The sequence below is a fragment of the Ambystoma mexicanum genome, chromosome 1q (genome assembly GCF_040938575.1).
Source record: "Ambystoma mexicanum isolate Mex_15411 chromosome 1q, UKY_AmexF1_1, whole genome shotgun sequence".
NCBI lineage: Eukaryota > Metazoa > Chordata > Amphibia > Caudata > Ambystomatidae > Ambystoma > Ambystoma mexicanum.
The window spans coordinates 1,461,914,892-1,461,939,635 of NC_090922.1; the positions used below are offsets into that span (position 1 = coordinate 1,461,914,892).

Here is a 24,744-nt window from a genome sequence, read left to right on the forward strand (position 1 = left end):
CCGAACCCCCAAACAAAAGGTTGAATGTGATGGTAGCCTCCCAATAGGTGTGGAGAGGAGCATCACATTCAACATTCCTGGTTTTTTTAAAGAATGGATTCAGGACTGAATCCTAGTCGACATTCTCATAAGTGTTCCTATCTGATCTATCAACTGTAGCTGACGCTCTGAGCAGGGCAGTAGCAATGACCAAATATGGTGAAATCCATATCCCACTCACTTACTTGTACGAACAACGTCTGGCTATTGGACCCAGTACTAGATTTACTCAGGACTCCCCTGGGTCCAAGAGCCCCTACCCTAATAGAATTATGCAAAAAGGGTGACACCAACCAGTGGCGGGCACAGAGGAAAGAAACAAAAGTTCTCTCTGGGGTACAATCAGTTTTTAATGAGGGCTCCTTACAGAAAAAGTCAGGCACGCAAAGAAAAGATTTCAAAAATGTGCATGCCCTTTTGCTGCATTGCCAAGATGCAACTTTCAGTAGGGCCACTTCTCTGAACATTTCCTGGTTTACACCATCTCTCCAGTTCTCGTCAAAGCATTACCAGTATAAAGTGCAGTAAATCTAGTGCAGCAGGGTGAGTTATAAATAAACACACATCCAGGTGTCATGTTTATCAAACACTAAACACAAAAAAAACCTCAATGCCCTGGGGTGATCATGAGAATGGATTAAAAAAAAGGATGTTTTACTTTTTTTTAATGAAACTGAAATGTCGCAATTAAAGGGAACAAAGGAAATGAAAACTGCACCAATAATTTCTTTATTATATTCTGAAGAGGATAACCAAACATTCCTATGTTTTACAACACCTTAACCATGCTGGATGACATACCACTGAACCATCAGCATGGTCTGGTCAATTATAAATTAATTCATGAAGCAACTTTCCCATCTCCTTTCCAAAGAGGCCTCCTCCCTAAGTAGAGGCCAGCATCATTGTGAAAATCAGATCTTTGTACAATCAATCGCCCAGACCCTGTCCATTAGAATCGCCAGCTTCTTCGCCATCAATGGTCTGGTCCTTCAGTCCTCCCATGGGCTCATATCAGTGTCAATTGCCACACAGTTATAGGCTGCGTACCGCAGCTTCTCCTCGCAGACTTTGGCACTAGAAGAGAAAAGGTTGCACAAAGTGAGCCTTCTGTTTGTTTTGCTCTTCCTGATTTGCATGGGGCAATGCTAGCTGTTGCCTTTCTGCTCATTGGCATAACTCATAACTAAGTGAAATAGGAGAACACCTTTTAACAGACTTTGCTTTTTCTTATCATAGTAAATTGGCACATTTTCAACTTTTTAAAAATATTTAAACATAACTGTTCACTCGCAGCCAGGGTGGGAAGGGGGATGGGGTGATGGGAGGGGAGAAGGTACAATCCTTTCTATGGACTGAGTAGGGCACATGTAGTATACAGGGGCACTTCAATGCACATCTTTTTCAGACAAATCAACCACAATACAAAATGTTTAAAGTATGCAGTTTTTCACACTCAATTTGTGTTTTATTGGTATTCGTATAGTGCTCATCTACCATTGCATAGGGTTCATAGGTCTGCAAACTTCCCTGTGAGTGCAGAATAATACAGCTCTTGGGTCCAAAATCCTCTGGCCTGCAGTGTAAACTATGTATGGATATAAGCGAGTGATTCCGGATGGGTAGCTACGAGTCATGACCAATGGCTCAGTTTCCGCAGGCGATGCCACATGATGAACTGGCACTTTATGTCGATATTGGATGCTAGCATTTGGATCAGAATCTATCTGGTGTTCTGCCAATGACACCCAAGTACTCCGATTACCTACATTATCTCCATTAGATGGGACCAAGATGCAAACCATAATAATGAATGTAAGCATTTTTCAAGTGATTAAACATAGCGTTCTGTAAATGGTCAATGCCTCACCATGCGCCAGGCAACTACCTGGAGAACTGCAGCAACTGAAGGTGCGCTTTAATCCCATCAACCCATACCTTCTGGTTGTCACTTAAAATACCTGATAAAAAGGTGACCAAACAACTACAATGCTTCGTACAAATGCATAATATCCTGGACTGCAATCAGTCAATATTCAGCCTGTGTAGAGGAAATGTGACTGTCCAAATGTTTTTAATTGAGAACTTGCAGTTAGCCACACATGTCCACTGTGTCCGTGCATGGATCCTTGTTGGTGTGTTAAAGGCTTCAACTTCTTTCATTTTGGAATCCGGGAGCATACAAACATTACCACCCCTTAGGTGACCAGCTTCATTCCTCCTTATGCATTGTCAGAGTATTAAGATTGCTTCCCACATGGCTGTCCTGCCGCTGGTTTCATTCGTACCACATAGGCGTTGGCCTTACATTGTTCAATCTGTATTTTCAGGCACTGGTGGAGATCCTTGCACCCTTTGAATTTCACTATTTTTCACACGCAGACACACTCAGACCCTGTGGTGTCTGGAAGACACTGATAATCCACGTCTCTCCCTCATATGCCACTATTTAGAAGATATACATATAGATGTGCCTCAGTGCCTGAAACTGCACCTCTTTAACAACAAGGTATTCAATTAAGGTAAACATTGTTAGAGTGAAAATGTGGATACCTCAATCAAATGAAACTCTTTTCATGCGTCCTACGTCTGTCTGTCAAAGTGAGGTATCTGCCAATGAATGCTTGTGAACAGATCAGCAATCAGGTCTATACGTCTCAATAATAATGTCTGCCACGGCTACCAGACCTGCTGAGAATGGGGAGCGCTGGGATCCAGAATTTTGTGTGCAGTTCCATTTGTTCTCCGTAATCAGGTTTTGATTAGCCCTGACATTTCAAGATATTGGAAGGGTTCCCCTAGGGTTTACAATTTGTGGGCTCCACATGACCAAAAACTGTGCAAACATGTAAGCAATGTTTTCAGTCTGAGATCATTATTCAGGTCCCTGTGCTATTCAAGATTTCCACAAGGGAGGGACTGCGGTTACCAGTGTGATTTTTGTTTGGCATCAATTATGCTATAACCCATCACTTAGTTCTGTCCCCTAAAATGCATCCAGCTAATTCGGAACAGCAGGGCACCTTAAGGAGATGGGAAAGAGATGCTATCTCCCATGGTGAAGGGCCCTCATTGGTTTACTATTGTCAAGAGGCAGCTTCTACAACCCAAAAGGCCCTTCCCTGGAGCGTACTTGGGCCACTCTACATCAAATATCAGTCAATACACCAGTTCCTGAAACGAGAGCATGCATTGAGGTCATGACACTGCACAGCTGTGGAATGAGCCAGCACATTTGAGTTTGGTAGTTGTGAGGAGTCAGCAATGAGAGGAAGCCACAAAGTTGCAATGTTTTCAACATTAGACCGTTTTATTAGATAAAAAGGGTTTGGTGAAAGCCTTTCTGTCCCTAACATAAGCAACGTTTCCCAACCTATGAAACAAAACAAAAAAACTAAAGATCAGTCTGTGTCTCGTTGTTAAACATATAAACTGTCCGTGTCCAAAACATACTCCTTAAGAATGGCAAGGGCGTCACTTCCAAAGAATAGCTCCTTAAGGAAAGCAAAATAAATGTCTCTTTCAAATAATAGCTTCTTAAGGAGGACAAAGGTATCTGTGGTGTACTTGGTTACCATATACTTTGCAAAACAAATACATTTCTTCATACAACTTTAATGAATCTCCTGGTGTACTTCTTCTCACTCTATATGAAATTTTACTGGACCTCCTGGTATACTCGCATGCCAAGAACCTTTTCATTGGTTATGCAATTTTTATTGAACCTCCTAGTATACTCCCTTGTCGGGAATCTTTTCTTCTGTGTCTTACAGTTCCCCTGGTATTCTCCCCTGCCAGGTAACTTGCCTCCCAAGTTTCACTGTCTGGTATATTTCTTTCACCAGAACTTCTTCTTAAATTCACTATTCTTTAATTCAACACAATTGTACTATACGACTTGACTGTGTTTCTGCATCACTGGCTTGAGGTGCTACTTGTTCCAAGCTTCCCCACAAGGACATCTCATGTATGGGGATTTGTTCAAGTTCTGTCTTTTTACTTCACTTGGTAAGTATTCAAAATATCTGTTTATTTGCTCCCAGGCCTGTCGGTACACCCCAGGGTACCCAATGATTCTGGGTGGGCTCGCCATGTTACGCCGTTGCCATGAAGTTCCCGCTAAGGGATGGTCTCCCCTGCACAGCAGGCCTCCTTTCTGCTCTCTGAGCAGCTCAGTGTTCACCCGCCTGCACAACTGCTGTCCTTCTGCACAACCGTGTTATCGGTAACTCCACTGTTGCTGCCGGTCTTCTGACAGCTTTCTCTTGGTGCCTGAAGCGTCCCTGCCAGCTTCACGCAACACTGGTATGTAACACCTACGAGCAGCATGATAGAGGTGCCTGCTTCCTCCAGCGTGATCCTTCTCTATACATCGTCCCGCTTCAGCTCTGCTTCTCATGTCTCTGGGTCTGCTTCTCTCTGCCCCGGCTCTCCTGTTGGAAAATCGGATATCATCGTTCAACGTCCCGCTCATACGGATCCCCTCAAAACAACTAGTCTGCATGTGTGTGTTTCTCTTCATCCTCATTAACTCCTTCTTCCTCTTCTTTGTCTCAGTACTTGAGGCTTTCTGGGAGTTGGAGTCTACAGAATCTCTATAACTTCCAATATGATATTCTTCAAGAAGGATTTTTTTAAAAACATTTATTTTTTTTATTGTTTAATCAAAATAAGATTTTTACAATATATTTGTCACGTTGCATTTAATGTCCTTATCTTAACATCTGAATATTCGTTCGTATCATCTGGGCTTGTCGTTTTGCTTCGGCCATAGTCAGCTTGTTGCATCGTTATTGACTTTGAATAGATCATTCACAATGAACTCTAATATTTTTGCTGTGATTATTTGCCAGCTCGTTCCGTCACCCCCAATGTAGGGGGTTTTTACAATGGGAAGGACTTGTATAGTGACAACAAGCCATCAGAAAAGTTGCCATGAAGTCTTCTTCATTATGAAGTTAAGAATACTGTGTCTCTCCTGAGAGGCCCACCACCTTTCTCCGACAGTCGTCTCCTCCCACATGATACTCCCTCATAATACCACCCCTGGGTGAGGCTCAGGTAGCGGCTGCCGTCCCCTGGCCATATGGGAGGAGATTCTTGTCGGGGAATTAGTGTTGACTCCATAGGATTCTTCACATAGTCTATAGCCAGTGGTCTCCAACCAGTAGATTGTGAGCTACTGGTAGCTCGCCTGAGGCTTCCCAGTAGCTCTTTGATCTAATCCCAAAATGACCACTGTGAGTTTATATTGGTGCCTTAAGTCTCTGGGACTTTTCCCCTGCTCCCTCCCACTCCTCTTCCTGTAAAGTAAACAGTCAAAAGCTGTGTGCAGAGTGAGAGGAGGGACTGCATCTGGGCTTGAAGGGCTTGGGCAGCGTCCCAACATGGGGTTAACTATCAATAATAAAAGTAAATGGGAAGTGTGTGTTGTGGCCATTGTCACCAAGAGGTGCAAATGATGGCGGATTAGAAAGGGCCTTGGTGCATAAATCTGCATGCTGTGTAAAACAAAGCTGGGGCTGTGATTGTTTCAGTCTCACTGTATTTCTTTAGATTTATTTCAGCTAGCATTACTTTGCATGCTGGTGCTGGTAATTGCAGTCTTTCAATCAGAATGGGTGAAATAAAGATACAGCTGTAATCGCTTTCTCAGCACGCGTGTGTGTGCACTGAAAAATAACAATCCGTGTGCGTCCCAGCTTGCAAGAAAAAAGGTACATCCTCGCTTTGCGAGTTTATGGTAAAACTGTGAATTATTTTTTATATTTGCAGATATTGAGTTCCTGGTTTTAGAGCTCTAGTACCCAAACTTTATTAAAGCTTAGGATGTAATATGGCACGGGATGAAGGAGCCCACCTCTATGGATGTCCCAAAACAGGAATTTTTGTGGCTTAACATACTTGTTTGCAGGACACAGAGTTAATACAGGGTGCATGGCCAAGTTTTTTTGGGTACAAGGAAATGCACAGAATAAATATCTGGATGACCTCTCAAAATGGGACGAGTTCTATGGCTCTTTTCTGCATTAATGTCTCGACCCTTGCTTGCAGGAATTGAAATTCGATTGAGTATCCGTCTGCGACAGTAGTCAGTACTCACTGGTCTGAGGTTATTCCCTCCCATGCATGGGTGAATGATATTCAACCTCCTACTGGAGATGCCTGGGAGGAAACCTTGATGTGAAAGTCTCTTGCTGGCAGGGGAGCCTCTAGAGGCTGCATTCCTACCTCTACCCTGGACTCATCTAAAATCTACCTCACCCCAATCCTGAAATTTTATCTGCAGAAAGTCGTTCCAGCGATTACTTATGGATCTGAAGCAGGGTGGTCCATCGAAGCGGTCTTTTGGCAGAAGCTTGAAGCCATTTTTTGGCGACGTGTCTTGAAGTTACCAACCTACATCTCAATGATTCAACTAAGATACGAACTTTCCATAAACTCGCTCCACGCTTGCGTAATATGGAAATCTCTGATGGCTTTTAGAAAAATGATTATGCCATCTAAACCACCTGCCTATCAGCCCTTTTCCATCAGACCTGGCCCGGGGAATTCAGTATTACTCGAAGAGTGGAAACAACGTCTGAAAAACATTCTAGCCCATGCTAATTCAAACACTGATGAATTGATAAAGCGACCGCAATTGGTTAAGAAAAAGGTCGACACAATGCATTGGATCCAGAATTACGACCAACGTTGTAAGATGGTCACAACTCTAGACACCGCAATTGGACAACATAAGTTGGGCGTTCTATGTAAATATTTGACAAACTGCCCTTCCCGCCACCACCGGGCTCAGTTCTTACGAATTCGGTTAAATGCAATCAACACAAAAGCAGCACTGTGGCTTCGTCATTCAAATAAAGTAAACAACGACAGATGCCGCTTCTGCATGAAAGAACCCGAATCCATCGAACATTTGATAACTAAATGCACGCTGCTCACAACAAAACGAGCCTTACACCTAGGCAACTTTTATCCAGCGGATCCAGAAGCACGTGATTGGTGGTCGCAGGCAATGGCCGGAAATGTTGTAAAACTTTGCTGTGCGATAGTCAACTTCATAGACGCACTTGATTTAGAGAACATAGAAGAATGCTCTTAATGGAGAGCTCATCAATCGAACTTTTGTCTATAAAGAAACGGACTAAAGGAAATGAATCTTAGGATGAACCTCGGTTGTAATAAAAGTCTGATGTCGCGGCATTATACTGCGACATATTTCGACTGATATTTCAAAAAAAAAAAAAAAAAAAAAAAAAAATCTTGCTGTTGTGAGGTTTTGTAGGTGGATTGTGTAGCCTGGGGTGTGTAGCAGAAGAGCACTCTGATGAAAACCCTGAATGAGTGGGTCTGGAGAAGGCTTGGTTACGAAAGGAACGAGTGTTGAAAAACTCAGCGTTGGGCAAACGGCTTATTAGAAATTTGACTAAGGATCTTTTAAACGCGTCATGTTTTCTTAGAGGTCTGTATAGCCTCATCCACAGCCTGACAAACAAGACTGATTCTTCAATGGACTTGTTAATTGAGGTTCCCCCGAGTCTCAGGTTTGAATGCGGAGTTGTGCAGCCAAGAGAGCATCTTTAATAAAGTTCCCTGTGCAAGGACGATCCGAGCTGTTTCTGCAGAGTCTAGGGTATTCTTTAAGATACTGTGGGTAACCTGCCTACTCTCTTTAATGATGTTAAGTAGTTGGAACCTGGTTGGCTCAGGGACATCAGTCAAGTTGTCTTGGAGCAACACCCACTGAACATCGCTGTAGTTTGCCAACAGCGTGGTATTACTAGCAATGCGTGCCTAGTAAGCAGCTAAAGCAGTGACCCTCTTGTCAAAAGCGTAAAGCTTCTTAGATTCATTGTCTGGAGGTGCCTCGGTATTGGAGAGAAGTAGTGACTACGAGCAAGCCAGGTGTTGCATGACCGCGGATATATAGCGGGTCAGTTGGAGCATGTTTGAACATTTTCTCCACATGTGGATTAACTGCCTGTGTGAGGCAAGGTGTACGAATTGAAAGTGCAATCGTTTTCCTAATAGAGTTTAAGAGGGGTACAGACTGGCTAACCACTGGTTTCTCTTTTAGGATGTCCTCTATAAAGTCAGGATCAGAGACAGTTTCCTGAGTTTGCATATGAAAAGGCTCTGCTGACCTTTTCAGCAAATTATTAAAGAGGTGTTGATCGTCAATGGGACACGAGTTTCTGGGCTGCTCACCCTCATCTATGAAAAGTGACTTCTGCTTAATTGGGTACTTTTCCATGCAGGACACAAATGCAGAGACCGTATTCCTAGTTTTCTCAAATTTCTCTTTTGTCCAAGTACCTGTTCTAGGGGTTTCAGGAAGAGGAAATACAATTTCCCCTGGATCTACAGATCTTTTACCCAGCAGGGACTTTGACAAAGTATCAGTAGCCGCAGTATATGTAGAGGAGGTTACTGATGTAGTGACAGGGTACCTAGATTCCCAGCGCTTTTTTTTAGGATGTATGTTTTGATGGCCGTTTCGATGTATCTGAATATGCGGTCGGTGGGTGTTTATTGGTGGCAATCGATTTCTCTTTAGTTTAGAGGCATGTAGCAAGCATGGCTGCGAATGTTCAGCAGGCTTTCAACTCGAGGGTACAATCATTTTCAAAAACACTTTCCATGAAAGTTCGGTTGCCTTTGAAGCTCCTTTCGACAATCCTGTCAAACGTTGGCTAGGGGTTGTGTGCTTTCGTGAGTGCACATGTGTGCCCTTTTTGCCAGCGGACATCCTCATAGCAGAGCTTTTGTCTTGCATAGTGAGGCTGGGGACAGGCACGCAGGCTCAGCAAACACCTCCAGTAAGTCTTCGTCCTCCGATGTCTTCCAAGTCCGACTCAACAGCACCAGTGGGGGAATGGGATTCGGCCTGAATGGCGTAGGCCTCCCACAGCTTGGTGCGCCTGTCTTGAAGTGTTTTAGGATTAAAAGGCTTGCAGGAATCACAACGCTGTTCGGCATGGTCATGTGGAAGACAACCGTTTCACACTCAGTATGAATCTTTCCATGGAAATTTCTTATTGTAGGAAGGACAGAATTTAAAGGGCGCCTGTTCCATATTGTTGAATATTTTAATCGGCAGCCAGACAAAAGTCAGTAGAGGAGAAAGCAGAAAGAGGCATTCTATAAAGGGATGTAAATGTTGAACCCCGCCGCCACTCTCCCTACTGCTGGATGTAGGACGATCGATCGTAAAGTCTGTCGAAATAGAACAATATTTATAGTAATTATTTTAAAATTGCAATCCCTCTCAGTAGCAGGGTTACGAGCTCCGCATATGCGATCAACCACGATGGCAGAAAGAAAAAGAATCTGAGGGACTTCAACGCGTGAAGGGTCATGGGTGCATTACACGTCACACAAGGATATTAGTACAAGCACGCCCAGTTGACGTCCCTTTTCAAAACGCGAAAACAAGAATTCAAAACTCTGCACCGGCCTCTAGACGTTGGCCTGTGCACAGCATGCAATTCTTAGCCGATCTAGAAGCCTCATAAATATAGATATCCATTTCCTCAACAATCATATTAGATACAAATTTCCTGTGACATCCAAAAGTCCATTGCATGTCTTGACATGAAGGTTCACTACCCATCAAAATGAAAGTCCCACTTGGGTCTAATCTATTAATTCACCATTCTAAGTATCAGGTGTTTCATTTTATTAGAAAGTAGGCGAGATGCCTCCAAGGAGGATTCCCAAGGCCCGTTCTATTTGAGAACTATGCAACACAGTATAATTCTAACCTCCTGAGGGAAGAAATGATTAGAACATTTTATGAAACCGACCCAAAAGCGCCCACAGGCAGTAACACCACTTAGAATATGAGTACTGGAAATAAATCGGCCAAGCCCACCCCCAGTAACATGTGAGGAACAAGGTAACCACTACTTGTTATTGTAAAATAATTCTTTCCGACATATAGAGTAAACCACTGCGACTTCTTATAGTAGAACCTATAATTAACCACTAGTACATTAACAGATTACAAAAATACACTTTATTATACAAACTACATGACCCTAGTGGGGATCAGGGAAACATGTATCGGTTAAGGTAAATACCTTAAGGAGTCATTTTGAATTAGTTAAATGTTTCCAAAAGTTTGTCCATAGGAAACAATGGGGCAACCTCCCATGGGTCTGCTGGCTGCAGTTATAGGAAAAGGTAAGGGCAGCCAGAAGGGAACCACACACCACAAGGAGCGTTCCAGCTGAGGGTCTGAGATCCAACAGGCCAGGAAGAGATGGTTGAAGAGTGAGCACAGAGGCCACTCCAGACAATAAGATGCAACAGTGGAGGAGTGGAGGAGTGACAGGAGGCAGGGGGAGTCAAAACCCCACTTTTTCAAGACCCAGTTGACCACCTGCAGATGCAAGACCCAGTTGACCACCTGCAGATGCAATGAACTATATGAACAAACCTCCCAGAGATATGTACTCATGGCGCTGAATGTGGATAATTCAGCTCAGGAATAGCAGATGTGCAAGTGTGTTTGGGAGTCGGGTTTAGGTCTAGCTTGCCATGGTTGGGCACTACAATAGGAAGGGCTCAAACCTATGGTTCAGCAAGGATACAATGAATGGAGCAACAAACAGGACACCTGGGAGAATGACCAGCCCAAGGCAAAAGAATCAAAAACATGGCCAACGTTCCAGGTCAGCTTAAGCGGGCTGAAGAGGAAGCCAGACAGTAAATAAAGGTACCAGGACCGGGGCAATAGCATGAGGCAACCCAGACGGTCTCAAAAACTGAGCTGAGGCTGAGCAGCAGCACACCAAGCAATTTCCGGGCCTGGAAGACTCCCCATTTTACCGTACTTGGGTCAGAAGGAATTGCGGGGGAGGAAGCACTACAGACCAGGCAGATGTTGCGTGAAGGAACAGTCGGTCCAGCTAGCTAGGACAATAACAGGAAGCAAAGAAATAACAGCGGAAGGATTTCACCTGCAGGGAAAGGGGAGGGAGCAAAGCAAAAAGGTGCCCGGGTCCAGGAAGGATGGCCACACCAGGATGCCCAGCAGAATCCCACCTTCAGCAGCAGTATTCTAGGAGTAGGAATGCACATGACCTCCCGCTGATAATACATTAACACAGGGGCCAACCTACTCTTCCCACCAATCACATCGCAGGAGGCCACACAAAAGGTTTTGGTGGTCAACCAATCAGGTTTACCATAAAAAACACCAAACACAGGTACTCACACACTTGATGTAGATTGTAAAGTGTAAATAACTTTAAACCAGTCCACACAAGTTTAAATTACAACAAAATCCCACATCAGCAAAAAAAAAAACATTTTGGCAATGCCCCTTTGACCACGTAGACAAAAGCATGGCCAACACAAAATGGCCTTGAGTAGGGTTTATAAAATGCATTAGCATGCCAAGGACTGCCATATAGATGCAGTGGGCTCACTAAAGCGGTAAATGTGGCTAATACCCTGGTGTAAATGAAGCTAATTAACAACTGACACCAGCCTCCTGCACAACACACGTTTTGGGTGACAGACTCAAGAATGGACCAACATGAGGTGCTATAAAGGCAACCCTGCCCTGGTTGCCACATGAGCTACTAAGGACAACACACAAGACAAATTGTTGTAGTGGCAAAGGAAACCTGCCATTGCAGATCACAAAGGCAAAGGACAGGCTGTAAATCTTGAACACCAGGGATCCATTTTGCTCCCCCCAGGTAGCAAGTGGCAACACTGTGGAAAAAAAGGTTGCAGTGCAATCTCTAAAGAGTAAAAAAGCTTCCAGCAGTCTAACACTGAAACATCTGTAGGTGAGCAAACTCACCCAGCGAGTAGCCCTGCCCTAGTAGCCGCAAACTCTACTAAGCATCCGTGAATTCTAGTATCCTATGAATCTTTGGATTAAGCCTCGGAGAGAGAAAAAGGGAGCAGAGCATCATTATAATCATGATTGCTACGAAAGATAGTCAAACGTACCAAAAAGGAATTCATGACCCAACAGTAAGGTGTTCCTTACTGCCACATCTCTGCATGCAGGTTGGCCATCACCAGAGGACTTTCGGGAAATGTCCCCCCAGTAATTAACATAAATAGAAAGCAAAGTTGCTTGAAAAGATATCCGCTCCCCTCTTTGGATGCTTTAAAGGAGATTGCTCTGCTAGTTCGATTCAATTGGACATGTCGGCTCTCATTCAACCCAGTCTTATAATTATGGGTAATGCGAAGTTGCCATGTGTTAGAAGGGATATGTTCAGGACCAGTTGGGGGTTCTGAGAGGTCAGCCTAGGTGATGACCAAAGGTAAAGAATCTTGGTCTACCCAAACTCGAAGGTAGTGCGAGCAGAGCAGTAAGGCAGACTTTAGGAGATCAAGGGCTGGTGTGCAAGAACAGTTAAAAACGCAAGTAATGAATCAGTACACAGAAGCATAAAAATGTGCTATTTATTAGGTCTTAAAAACACATGCAGGTAAAACATAAGGATGCAACATACTACAAAACACACACACCGACACATAGACGTTAGCAATGCCAAAATACAACTACCCAACATCCTACAACACCGTTAAAAGAAATAAAAAAATTCGACGCACCAACTATAACAGTAAAGTGGAAATAGAAAACAATAAAACAATATACTGCAACTTGCCTTATGATTCTAAGGCAGGCACTTCACTTATGAAGTGTCTTTTAAAAGCCCCTCTTGTAGAAAACAACAGATAAGAGAAATTAGGGATACACAAGGGATCACCCAGAGGAGGAGGGACCCTTGGCTAGAACTCCACCAATCACAGCCAAGAAAGGCTAGTGCTGAGGAGTGGACCTTGTGCCCATACAATTCTTACAGGGAGAAGGGAGCTCCTAAACAGGTAAGTACTCCCAGACACTTGTTTGTTCTGTCGATGGGTGTGAAAGGGTCACAGGAATATTGGCTGAAGAGTGTTGTGATGACTCTGACAGACTTGCAGCTGGATAGACCAGCCACTTCATGGCAACAGCAATTGCGATTCCCATTATGAGGATGGACTACCAGGACGAAGTGTAGTGGATACTCTCTGGTCAGGGGTCAGCAGGCCCGTTTTATGGCAGCCGCAATATACAGGCTCTAGTAAGGCCCCTCTTGAGAGTAGCAATAGTTCCGGGGTCACAAGTCTAGGATCTACACAGGAATCTGGTAAATTTTCCTGGATCCCAACACACCGCTGCTGTTTTGCTGCATTTTCTATGCCACCCCAGCCCCCCACTCTTACATTTTTTGCCACCCATCAATTCCCCAACTACCTTAACAATTAAAAGAAAATCTCTCCTAACCTCGCAACCCCCAAATAAATGTGGTAAAATGTCCATTCATCAAATGCAGTGGTGAGTTGTGTGCGTACCCTGTAGAGTCTCAGGTTCAGGAAGGCAATCATGGCAGCAGAGAGGCCTGGTCAGTGGATGGGCAGCACACAAGATGGTCCTGGGCCACTTCCGACGGTCACTGATTGCAAGCTTCTGGAGCAGGACCAGCAAATCCTACCTTTCCAGGGATGAAAGGCACCGCCAAGGGTCCTCACTAGTTGGAAGAAAGGCAGCAGCAGGAATAGGTAGCTGGCAAACCTCAGTAACTATCATCCAGGACTTCAGCAGACTTCTCATCTTCAGACTCTTGGACAGTGGATGAACTCTAGAACACGGGCCGGTGGTTAAGTCAATCTACTAACAGCAAAGAAATGCACCATTCAAACAGGTATTGAATATCTAATTATGGACAGCCACAAACCCGACACTTACTGAGCAACAAACACTGCCAGACAGCAATGTGTATTGGGACTATATCAAGCCACCTTATGTACCACAACAACCCTCCACTGAATGGAGGCTCCGTCAAGGAGGACTTCTAACACGACCCTTTCGTCTCCTAAGAGTAAAAAACAACTCAGGAATGAAGCAAAAAGGCTGGATTTGAGCAAAAATGAACCAATCTGTGCTTTACCTCCACCTGAAAGGAAAGGAAGGAAAGGAAGCACAAACGTCCTCACCTACCCCTACTCTTTTACAGACAAGTAAGTACCTGAATGGCAAAGAAGGCTTCTGGAAAAACAAGGAAAATGCAGGCGGCCGATGATACCTTCAGGTATCCACCAGTAAACCCAAGGTTCGCAGATGATCTCAGGGAAACTGATCAAAACTAGTAAACAGGAACTATCCAAACAGAAAGGTAAGCAAACCAATCCAAAGAAGCAGTTCGAGAGATTTTTACTTGGAAGACAGTTCCAAGTCCTCTCACAAAAGGGTTATCCAGGTGAACAGTTCAAAGACAGGGGCAATCCAAAAGACAAATCCAAAAAAGGCAGTTATGTTATTATTTTCACTAATTTATTTATTGTTTATTTTGTCTTCTTTTTCTTTCTTCTTCCATATTTTATACATGTGAAAGGCTGTATATCGGCTGTAACACAATCAAAAAATAAAAAAAGGCAGTTGCAAGTCAGTATACAGCAAAGGTCCAGGCACACAGCTCCAAACAAGGTTCAATCCAGAATTTAAAATGGGCAGCTCTGAGTCGGTACAGAAAAATCAGCAATCCAGGTAGAAAATCCAGAACTCGCAGAGCAGGAGAATTACAGGCAAAGGCCAAAACAAGACAAAAACGATACTCACAGGGAACCTGAGGACATCTACTGAGAAGTGTGACTGCTTGCTTCTGTTTGCTTATTTCGTTGGAATCCGCATTGCGTTCGTATGCGTACCTGTGATGACGTTCTCACGCATACACAACACATCTCTCTGTTCCTGCAACGTGCGTTGTCCAGGCGCCATGGAAACCGCTGGCCACAGCGCTGCCGACAGACTATACAAAGCCAAACCCAGCCTTGACCAATTCAGTCACACAAAGGCACTACCCCGGGAAACCTGAGTAGGAAGTACCCCAGGAAGTACATGGCTATATATGGAGTTTCCTGACCTGAGAGGGTAGGAAGACTATTAAAGAAGATCCCCCAAGAAAAGGACTTAAAACGCATGCTACAGCCAGATTGTGTATATGGTGGTCAAAATGGCATTATGCAGTAAATACAGAGAAGTGCATAAAAGAAAGATGATCAACATGGATCAATGCAACCAGCCCATCCCAAGCACATCAAAAGGCATAAAGTATGTCTGCAAACAAAATTGAAAAAGAGATACAACGTACCCCCACAGTACTCCTCTACAAGGTGGTGTGTGCTACATTAAAACAAAGCATTAAACACGACTGAGGAAACAGTCCCCCTGCACTGGTAGCCTTAAGGGCTCATCAGTCCACCCAAATTAAATCAGCTGAGCAGGTAAATAAAGCCAAACAGGCGTTACCTAGCAGAAAAGTCCAGCAAGGGTTCAAGAGAAAGACAGTTGCTGGAGGTTCCAATGAAAGCTATAGTGACCATGTTATTCCGAATTCTATGAAGGTAATGGGCTAATACTTAGCTTGCCTCATTAGTTCGCTACTATTTCAATGGGTATCAAGGAATCTAGTCATTTCACTTCCAGCCCTATTTACATTTACGCTGTGGCACTACACAATATCACAATTTCAAATTACTTGCACCAATTGACGGGTAAAATCTAGAGATTGTACATCACAAACACAGAGAATTTCTTGCACATTAACAATTATGAAATTGTTACAGCACCCAGTGACTGCTTTGGTTATCAGAATGCTCTTCTCTCCCAGCAACCCCCACACCCAGGCATCAGTTATATAGGACCCCTTCATTTGAAGGCAAGGTACAAGGAGTCGGAATGCGGTAGCAAAATCGTTTTGGCTTTTTATTAAAAGGCAGGGTTTGACAAATAGACACAATGAGAAAAAAATCGTATTGGTTTTTTAATTGAAAAGCAAAGTCAGAAAAGGAACTCAATAGGAAAATCTTTTTGTGCTTTTTATTTAAATGAAATGCAGGGCTTTGGAAAAATTGTTTTGGGATGCAAGTACATAAATGGAAAATTTTGTTTTGCATTCTCTATATTCAATTGAATAGCAACGTTTAAGGGTTACTTATTTTGGGATTATGGACACCCCCCCCCCTTCGGTACAGAAGACAGGAGTTTTAGAAAGGTAGAGTCACCTAAGTACTTTATTGTCAATACTGGTTCTAACACAAAGTGCATGTTCGTTTCGAACTCTACAACACTCATCTGGTGATTTTCTATATGGGAATTAATTGATTAAACTTCAATTCAATACGCTAAGGATCTACACAGTTTCCCCCTCCCCACATTTTAATAGAAAGGATTAAGGCAGGCCGTTCCCAACACAATTCAATTGAAATTGATAGGGCGATTTTCTATAGTGGAATTAATTTGAGTTAGATTTAATAAAATGTGCCTAGGGTCTTCCCAGTACCACCCCCCTACCCGCTATGCGAGATGTATATTATGGCTGGCAGATTCCCCCCACACTTTTGTTGGCATTTTAATGAATCTACTTACATGGGAGGCCTTGGTAATGGGACATCCAGGGAAACAGCAGGGCTCCTCTGAGGACAGCACAGACCTGGTCAAAGGCTTCGGTCAAGGGTAGTCCCCAGTACCGAGACTTCCTCTGGCTCCTCAAATGGCAGGCCCAGTTAGCTTCTAGACTTCCCAGTCTCAGTCTCCCACGCACTGTTTAAGGCCTTAGTAGCTCTCTGTGTCTCTCTGCTGGTTCTTTGCAAGAGTCCAGAAGCAGACTACTTCCAGCAATAGAGTGGGAAAGTCAAGGGAAAAATCAAAAGTCCAAAGAAAGGTCCCAAGAGTCGAAAAGTCAAAGAAAGAACTCCCTCAGATTGAAAACTGATCTCTTATAGGGCTGGTGACACTACATTATTATAATAAATTCCCACGCAATGGATTGGCCTGCTCTCTCCATCTCCCTCCCACCAATACGCAAATTGCCTGCTAAAAGGACAAGGAGTTAGGGGGTATGAATGATGGAGGCTGAGGGAGGAGAAAGAGTCATCATCATCCCAAAATGACAAGTGGGTTTAACTTTTTTAGTAACCTTAACATGACAGCTACCCCAATCTTTCAGATAACTGGAGGCACATATATATTTTCGAGTCCTATATTTCATGGCGAGTTGGAAAATACTAACCATATCTCGGCATGCCCTTCTTGGGAGGAGCTACTGTTTTTAGCGATTTACTCCTGAGCCAAAATAGTCACACATCTGCCCCTTCCTGATTCAAACCTTACTTCCATAACCTATCATCACAACAACGTTCTATTCCCTCAGAATTATGACAAGGCTGGAATCCCAATTTGCTTTATAACTCAAATTGTATACACCCAAAATACATTTTTAGATGGTCCCAACAGGCTTCTGATCCCCTTTGAAACCAGTGGAACACACAATGCTCTTATTATTCAAGAAAAGTTATTCAATGTTAGTCAATGGCAAGGCACCACAAGTGTCCATGAGTTTCACACCAGCACCCACCATTTCCTAGGTTTCATGTCTCTCCTGTAATCGGATTAAGACTTCTGGCTGGCTCATGTAATCATGCCCTCCCCTCCTGTGCTTTAAAGGTCTTTTTTCCAAAGCCAATGCAATTAATGGGGAGCCCAGACCCTAAGGTCACTTCAGCTGGCTGGTCTATCTGCCACTTCTCAATTCCGATCTACACCTCTGTATTTTCTTGCATTTAAACTGAACACCAGACCTTCTCCTAGAGGTCCTCAACCAAAGGTCTTGCGGTCAAAGTTTCAGAGGCCCAGACCTTCCTGTTCAATGGGATAAAACAAGCTACACACTTAAATCTACATTGGCACATCTAACATTTTGTACTACACCGAGACCTGCTGTCCCTAAATACACAAATACAATCTTTCTTACTATATTAGAACCGAGGTAGATTCATTAGTAATCTTATGCACACCCATAGGCCACAGTTAACATAGGAAACCAGTGTTTGCTTGTACAAAAAACAAAATAGGCCTTTCTCTTTACATGCTGTGATTTTATACAATGAAAATTAAGTCTCTTTATTCCTGCAAACGCAATCTGTCACTTGGACTTTATTTCTTAAATGTCAGGCATCATTCCTCCTTTTTGTCTTCCAAATGCGCAGTATTTCAAATGTATCTTTTCTTTCCATGTGCACTGCTGCGGTTTTAAATCTGTCAAAGACGCCTTTTCCCAATTTACACAAAGTCAACATCTGCAGCACCACCCGTTTCTTTTTGTTTGACCCTATTGGAGACAGTTAGCAACATTACAGTTCTAAGGCGCACACTCCTTCAACTCTGTGTCTTTGTATTTGACTAAAGTTGAAATAGGCCAATTTGTATTCATTCACTAGGCCTCATATCGGAAAAAAAGTTGTGTACTGTCTCTTATATTTCAGTGGAACTCCACATTAGCCAGCTTCATCCGCACAATAGGGGCCTAGCATGGCCTCTCTATCTCTGTCATTTTGGGGCCATATTTTACTCCACACTTTCCAGAATTGATGCCCACAAGAGAATCATATCTTGAAAGGAAATCACCTTTTTTTCTTGTTCGACCATTAGTACCCACACACTTTTCTACAACCTCAGGCTAGTGGGGGAAGAGGGTTTTGGGTACATCAAAGGGCAGTAAAGGAAGGGTAAAGGCTTCCCATGACACCTACTATGATACACTCATTACTGATTATTTTATTAGGGAAGTGAATGGTATTTGGTAGTAATTACCTGGCATAGTTTGGTAAAAAGAGCGTACTGGAGCAGGTGGATGACTCGGGTAGATTGTCTGTGACTTCAGATCTGTGGTAAAAATGAAAAATAAGGACATTTATTTTGCGATTGAATTCTGAAACGATTCCCCATGTATGCATGCATTCCAATGGGTTTGCAGAGTTCTCATAAAGGGTGCATGTTTAAATTAGTGATTATTTATCTGTGTTATACAGTGAGGGTATGTGAATTTGACAACGTTACTTCTCCTTCTTTATCTGTCAGCTCAGATCAAGAACAGTATTCCCTGCCGATATCTCTGCTATAACCATTCTGCATTACAAAGCTTCGGCATTTATTCAATCAGCTTTTGTCAAAGAGAGTTTGCATCATTGCTGCCTGTTCTGTGCACCGATAGTGGAGAGATCCAGGAGTGCTGCCAACTGTACTGTACTAGATATGCATGTGTGCATAATCTGTATCTCGTGGCTGCCATTTAGAGTTTGGAAAAAAGTCTCAAGTTCCTGAAGACTAAAGAAATACTAAGGAACATTCTGATGAGAATTGTTAAACTTAATTTGATTACAACCTGTGTTTGAGCATGAGAGTTATCTAGGCTTACATTGCTAATTTGACCTGTATCTGTTTTGTAGCCAATCTTGTATTTCTGACGGGATCGATCCTTGAAATATGCAGCAGCTATTTTGGGCAGTGTATATTTAGTTAATGTAACCCCATTTTTGCTTGTGCAATTACCAAACTTTGATTGTATTTCCTATATTGTCTTGGTACATTGCCATTCATACTGTCGGGTATGCAAGAGGCAATAAATGTGCAGAGCAAATTATAGCAATGGGTTCTCATGTTAGAGCAGTTCTAGTATCCATTTGATATAGCATGAAGTTATTCAGAACTGTTCTTAAGTGTTAACAAATATTGTGTTCGAGAGACATAGGATTTACTTTGGGAATGCGCTAACACTACTTGAAAGCATTAATATAAAAAGGAACTCATTTCTAATTAGCCAGAGGGATTTTCATTATCTTATTTGCAATGGATGGATATAAATCTTCTAACAGACTAATGATTTCTCATTAGAACAAAGCTATCTTTATTTTTCAGGATTGGTGGGAATAGCGATCTCTTGAATACACGAGTCGATCCACACCACCCATTCCTCACCAAGTCAACAAGCTAGAATCAACAGTCCACCTCTTCCTCATCAACATTAACAACCCACAAGAAGTACCAATCAATCATGAATTTAAGAGTGGCTGTCGAGATTAAAAAACCCACCACCGAGGATTTGCCAAGGCAGAAGAACCATGGCCATCTCAGGGCCTAAGGTGTGGCACTAACTTCCTTTGCCCCCATGGAAAGAGGAAGATTTTCATGAATTCAAGAACCTCAAATTAGAATGCTTCAAACACACAGTTGCTAAGTAATGGATTTCTAATAACCGTATCTACGCTTTCATGCCAAGAACAGACAGAGACTCAGCACTTTGCCTAACCTGGTATGTGTGTTTCTTACTATGTGAATGGGTATGTAGTTTATCACACTGTTTGTGCTATATTGCTTGATAAAAATGAAAAGCTGCATGCCATTAATCAGTGTCAGCTCACATTCTGCCTGACCTCACTTCAGACGCCTTTTAGAGTGCGCATCCTCATTAGTGCCTTCCCTAGGATCCGCTTCAGCCAATTTGACACTATTTTGCTTAAATAAGTTTATTATGCTGCTTTCTACAGCCGAGGATTCTACAGTTTGAGTTTGTAAGAATAGCATTGGAGAAATCAAAGTCGCACAAAGTTCTTTGTAGTCAAGAAAGTGACTTACACAGTCTACGTGTTAGAGGGGCCACCGATCATAGATTGTAAACCTCTAATATAGTGACCTCGACATTCTTCCAACCATGGAACAGGTCTAAATTAAAGCATTCCCTGATGTTGAGGGATAAAATGCTTCTGAGCTGGACTGACATGTGGGAACTTCTGAAGAGCAATTGGTGTATATGGAAACTTCCACATACATTTGAATCCTCTGAAAGCCGTTCTCATTCTATGTTTGCAAGGGAAGGCCTCACCCATCCAGCAAGTCCACGACTTCAAAGCGATACCCCATACTAAAGACACAAACTAACACCACTAAGGCAAGCCTACCATTCTCCTTTGTCCCACATAAAGCTTCTATCTATGCATCTGCTTGACAACTCCATCATCAGATTTTAGGGTACTCATTTAATAAAAGAAAAGTTAATATTTACCCTGACTTATCTGGATAGATGTAAATGGGGGCTGGTAGTCGACTTCTGCCTGTGACAAACCTTAGGAAACGGCTACGATCCTCTAGATATGAAAGAGAAGACATGTCAGAGCTTGTGAAGGAACGCTGCAGGAGAGTTTAGAGAGGGAAAAGAGGCGCCAGGTCAGTAGGTTAAGGAAAGAAGGCAAAGGGGAACGGATGCAGAGAAATTAGGAAATCAGGATGAAAGAAGAGACAAACCTGGCCAGAGAGTTTAGAGGATCAGGAGGGGCACACCCAGAAAGACATGCAGAGCAAGACAATCAGGTCAGTAACTAGGCGAAGGGTGAGGCAATGATGCAGGGGGTTAGAGGGTGCAGTCCAGGTTATATTACAAGAATGCATGCACGGATAGAGTAAAGGTAGGGGCTGGTTCAGAAAGAAGTTAAAGGAAGGATCCTGGACATAGCTGAGGGGGGAGAGTCGAATCATGAAAGTGAAATTCAGCATGGCCAAAGAGTGGAGAATAGCCTAGGGACAGAGGTAAGAGGCAGTTGAGGTAAAAAGTATTCAGGTAGATGTTATCAGGGGGAATTCCAAGCCAATACTTGGCAAAGTCGACCATGAACAGAAAATATTGGCACAGTCCCTTGCAGTCAGGATACAAACAGTACTTTGTTTCTTCAGGAAAGATGGTCCTTGTCTGATTTAGTATAGAACCAGGAATAGTTGAATTATCTCTAAGGGGTTCAATTAAGATTATGCTGCTACAGACCATAACCCAACTTTCTTTGTACCACGCTATACAAAATAGTTCTGGCCATGGCAGTACAACACGTGGCAACAACCATAGGAAAGAGTTCAAAGCACAAAGAGGGACTTACGCATACAGTAGGAACACAAGGGGATTGCAAGGACAGGTATGAAAGACACTTACCATTGGTGAAGTTGTTAAGCGCTTCCCAGAAGTACTGAACCCTGGTGTCCGTCGGCAGCAGATCTTCAAATCGAGCTGGCGGGTGGAATAAAATACAGGCAACAAATAAGGGCTGTGTGAAATGAGGTATCAAGTGAAGAGCAGAGAAGGAGATAATAGCAATGACACTGTAAAAGGAGCAGAAAAGAAAAAAGCTGATAAAATGCATGGGTGTTCAATGACCTGATGCACTGGGAAACAGTGAGACAAATTGGGTGGAAAAACCTGGGATGTTTTTATTTTTATGCAGTAAATGATAAACAGTTTGTCACCTCGTGCTATCTCGTACGATCCTAGTCCGTTGTAATCCTATCTGCTAACTCTTGGGAGAACCTCTGACTGTATGTTCCAGGATTTGAAATCTGATGAGGCTAAAGAAGACGCTCAAGACACCCTTAATGTGGGCAAGATTCACCACAGAGGTCTTATAGTGCTATCTTAGCGAAGTCTAACCGGTGTAGGAGGTTGCTGTCAAAATAGGCACCTCTCCTTTTCCTAATCATGGTCAGTGGTGTTCTGTACAAGGATCTCTGCTGGACTGAACATAGAATGGTCGGATTGGGCGAGGACCCCAAGCTTTTGAACTTGACTTTGTTTTCTTCATACTGGAACAGTTGGCTTTGTCAATACTTGTTCTTCACTTCTACAGACTTCCAGCTCCCTATGACATGTACTTAACTGGGACTTGTGACCCTCAGTGGCACCTGGCCTATTACCTTGGCACAGAAGGACTTTTAAAGTGTTGGTGGGCTTACTATATAACGAAGGTTAACTGGTTGCTTTTTAAATGTTCCTTATTCGCTTTACCGCCCATAGTTTGATGTGACATTGCTGAACTATACCTGTTTTAAAAGTAAAGTGGAGGTGATTTCTTTTTTTTTTTTCAACTTTGTTTTATTGGCATTTTCATAATATAACGAAAGGGCGCAGAACATTTTTACAGATTGTGCAAGTAACAGGCCCGAACCCCCCCCCCTCCCCCACCCCAAACATCCCCACCCCCCCGAAAAAGGAACAAACCAAAAAACTTAGTCCTCATAGAGCCGTTCTGCTGGGGAACCACTATGTGAGCTCCGAGAGTCTGGAGCCCCAGGAAGAGCGAGAGCATTAACTATTAGAATTGGCTGAAGAACTACCATCCTCCCCCGGGCCGAGGGCCCTGTCCGCTCCTTGTCCCTCTTGAAGATCAGTGCACATCCCAACCCCATGTCTGCTGTGCCTCGTACCAGTTTGCGTGGAAAGAGCCCAAATTATTGTTCATCATTGCCGTCAGTTTATCCATCAGGTACATGTTTTTTACCTTTTTTAGCCAGTTCTCCTTCGATGGGGTCTCCGGGCTCTTCCATTTCTGGGCCAATGCTACCCTTCCCGCCCTTAGCATTGTCTCCCACATCCTAGGGTATCGGGGAATGTCCGAGTCCTCCGGAGGGAGGCCCAGCAGCATTGTCAGGGGGTTCTGGGGGAGAAGCTCATCAGAAACTTCGGCGATCCAGCCCCTCACCTTCTCCCAGTATGCCTGGGCTTTCGGGCAGTGCCACCACATGTGCCCTCTCGTACCGACCTGGCCACATCCCCTTGGGCACGTGGGGGACACTCCCGTGTACATTTTAGCCAACTTCATTGGTTCTCTGTGCCACCCCTGTAAAATCTTGAAGTTGTGTTCCATGTCTGCCGTAAATAAGTTCCCATGGAAGGCTATTTTAAATATTCTCGCCCAGGCGTCCTCCGAGATCTCATCCCCCGCTAAGTCGTTCCAGAACGAGCGGAACCCCCTCCTCTCCCCTAGGTTAACCGTGTTCAGTAGCTTGTACATCCCTGACACCGCACCCTTCCTGGAGGATGCCGAGTCCAGGAGCTTCTCAAAGGGGGTCAGTTGTCTTTTCAGGTTCTGGCCCCAGGCCTGGTCACATAGAATTCCTTTCAGGCGAATGTATTCAAATATGGAGAGGGACCCCTGGCCGAGGGCGTCCCTCAGTTCCTCATATGGCCGGAATTCTCCTTCTCTGAACATCTGCCCCGCCCATTCCATTCCCATGTCTGACCACAACTGGGCGTTGCGGAACCCCCTACTTCCCAGATTGAGGGGGTGACCCCAAAGAGAGGACATCGGTGATGGCCATGATGTTAGGTGTGCCGTCTGGGGACCCTCCCTCCAGATCGTCCAGAGGACTCCCAGGGTTGGGTGGGATTTGAGTCTGTTTGGAATAAACTTGCTAGGGGCCCAAAGGAGGTCTCGAATCTTCAGTGGGTGGGCGTCCATGTCCTCCAGGTATGACCAGTAAGTGCCCATCCCCTCTCTCATATGTTCTAGGAGGACGCGTAGTTGGGCTGCCCGGAAATAGAGTTGAAAGTCTGGTAACCCAAACCCTCCCTCCTCCCTCGGTAAGGTCAGGACCCTATTAGCAGTTCTCGGGGTCTTACCCTGCCATATGAATTCCCGCACCGCATTCTGGAGGGCTCTGAAGGACCGGTCAGGGACTACCGATGGGAGGGCGGTGAAAAGATAAAGAAGTCGCGGGAGAATGTTCATTTTCACAGCCGTCATGCGGCCGTACCAAGACAGAATCATAGACCTCCACCTCCTCAAATCAGCCGTGATTCCTGCCACAACGGGATCATAGTTAGCAGGGGCTAGGTTGGTTAAGTCCCGAGTAAGGAGGACTCCCAGGTATCGAATAGATGTCTTTCCCACCGATATTCCCACCAGGCGTGCGAGGGTGTCCAAGCCCGGGTCCCGGGTTCTCATAGGGAGCAGGACAGATTTGGACGCGTTGATCTTGAGACCAGAGAAACGCCCGTAGGTGGCCATCAAGGAGAGGAGCGGGGGGAGCGA

General features: G+C 43.9%; 1 protein-coding gene across 1 annotated transcript in view; it reads right to left on the bottom strand.

The window, feature by feature from the left end:
* Positions 1-752: 752 nt before the first annotated feature.
* HECTD3 (HECT domain E3 ubiquitin protein ligase 3) overlaps positions 753-24,744 on the bottom strand; it is a 623,726-nt gene continuing 599,734 nt past the window's right edge. Inside the window, exons 18-21 of the mRNA XM_069642356.1 lie at positions 21,873-21,947; positions 20,958-21,039; positions 18,710-18,781; positions 753-1,116 (exon numbers count right to left, since the gene is read on the bottom strand). Of these exons, the coding sequence (XP_069498457.1) occupies positions 1,032-1,116; positions 18,710-18,781; positions 20,958-21,039; positions 21,873-21,947 (314 nt within the window). The 3' untranslated portion in view covers positions 753-1,031. The remainder of the gene's footprint in view (positions 1,117-18,709; positions 18,782-20,957; positions 21,040-21,872; positions 21,948-24,744) is intronic.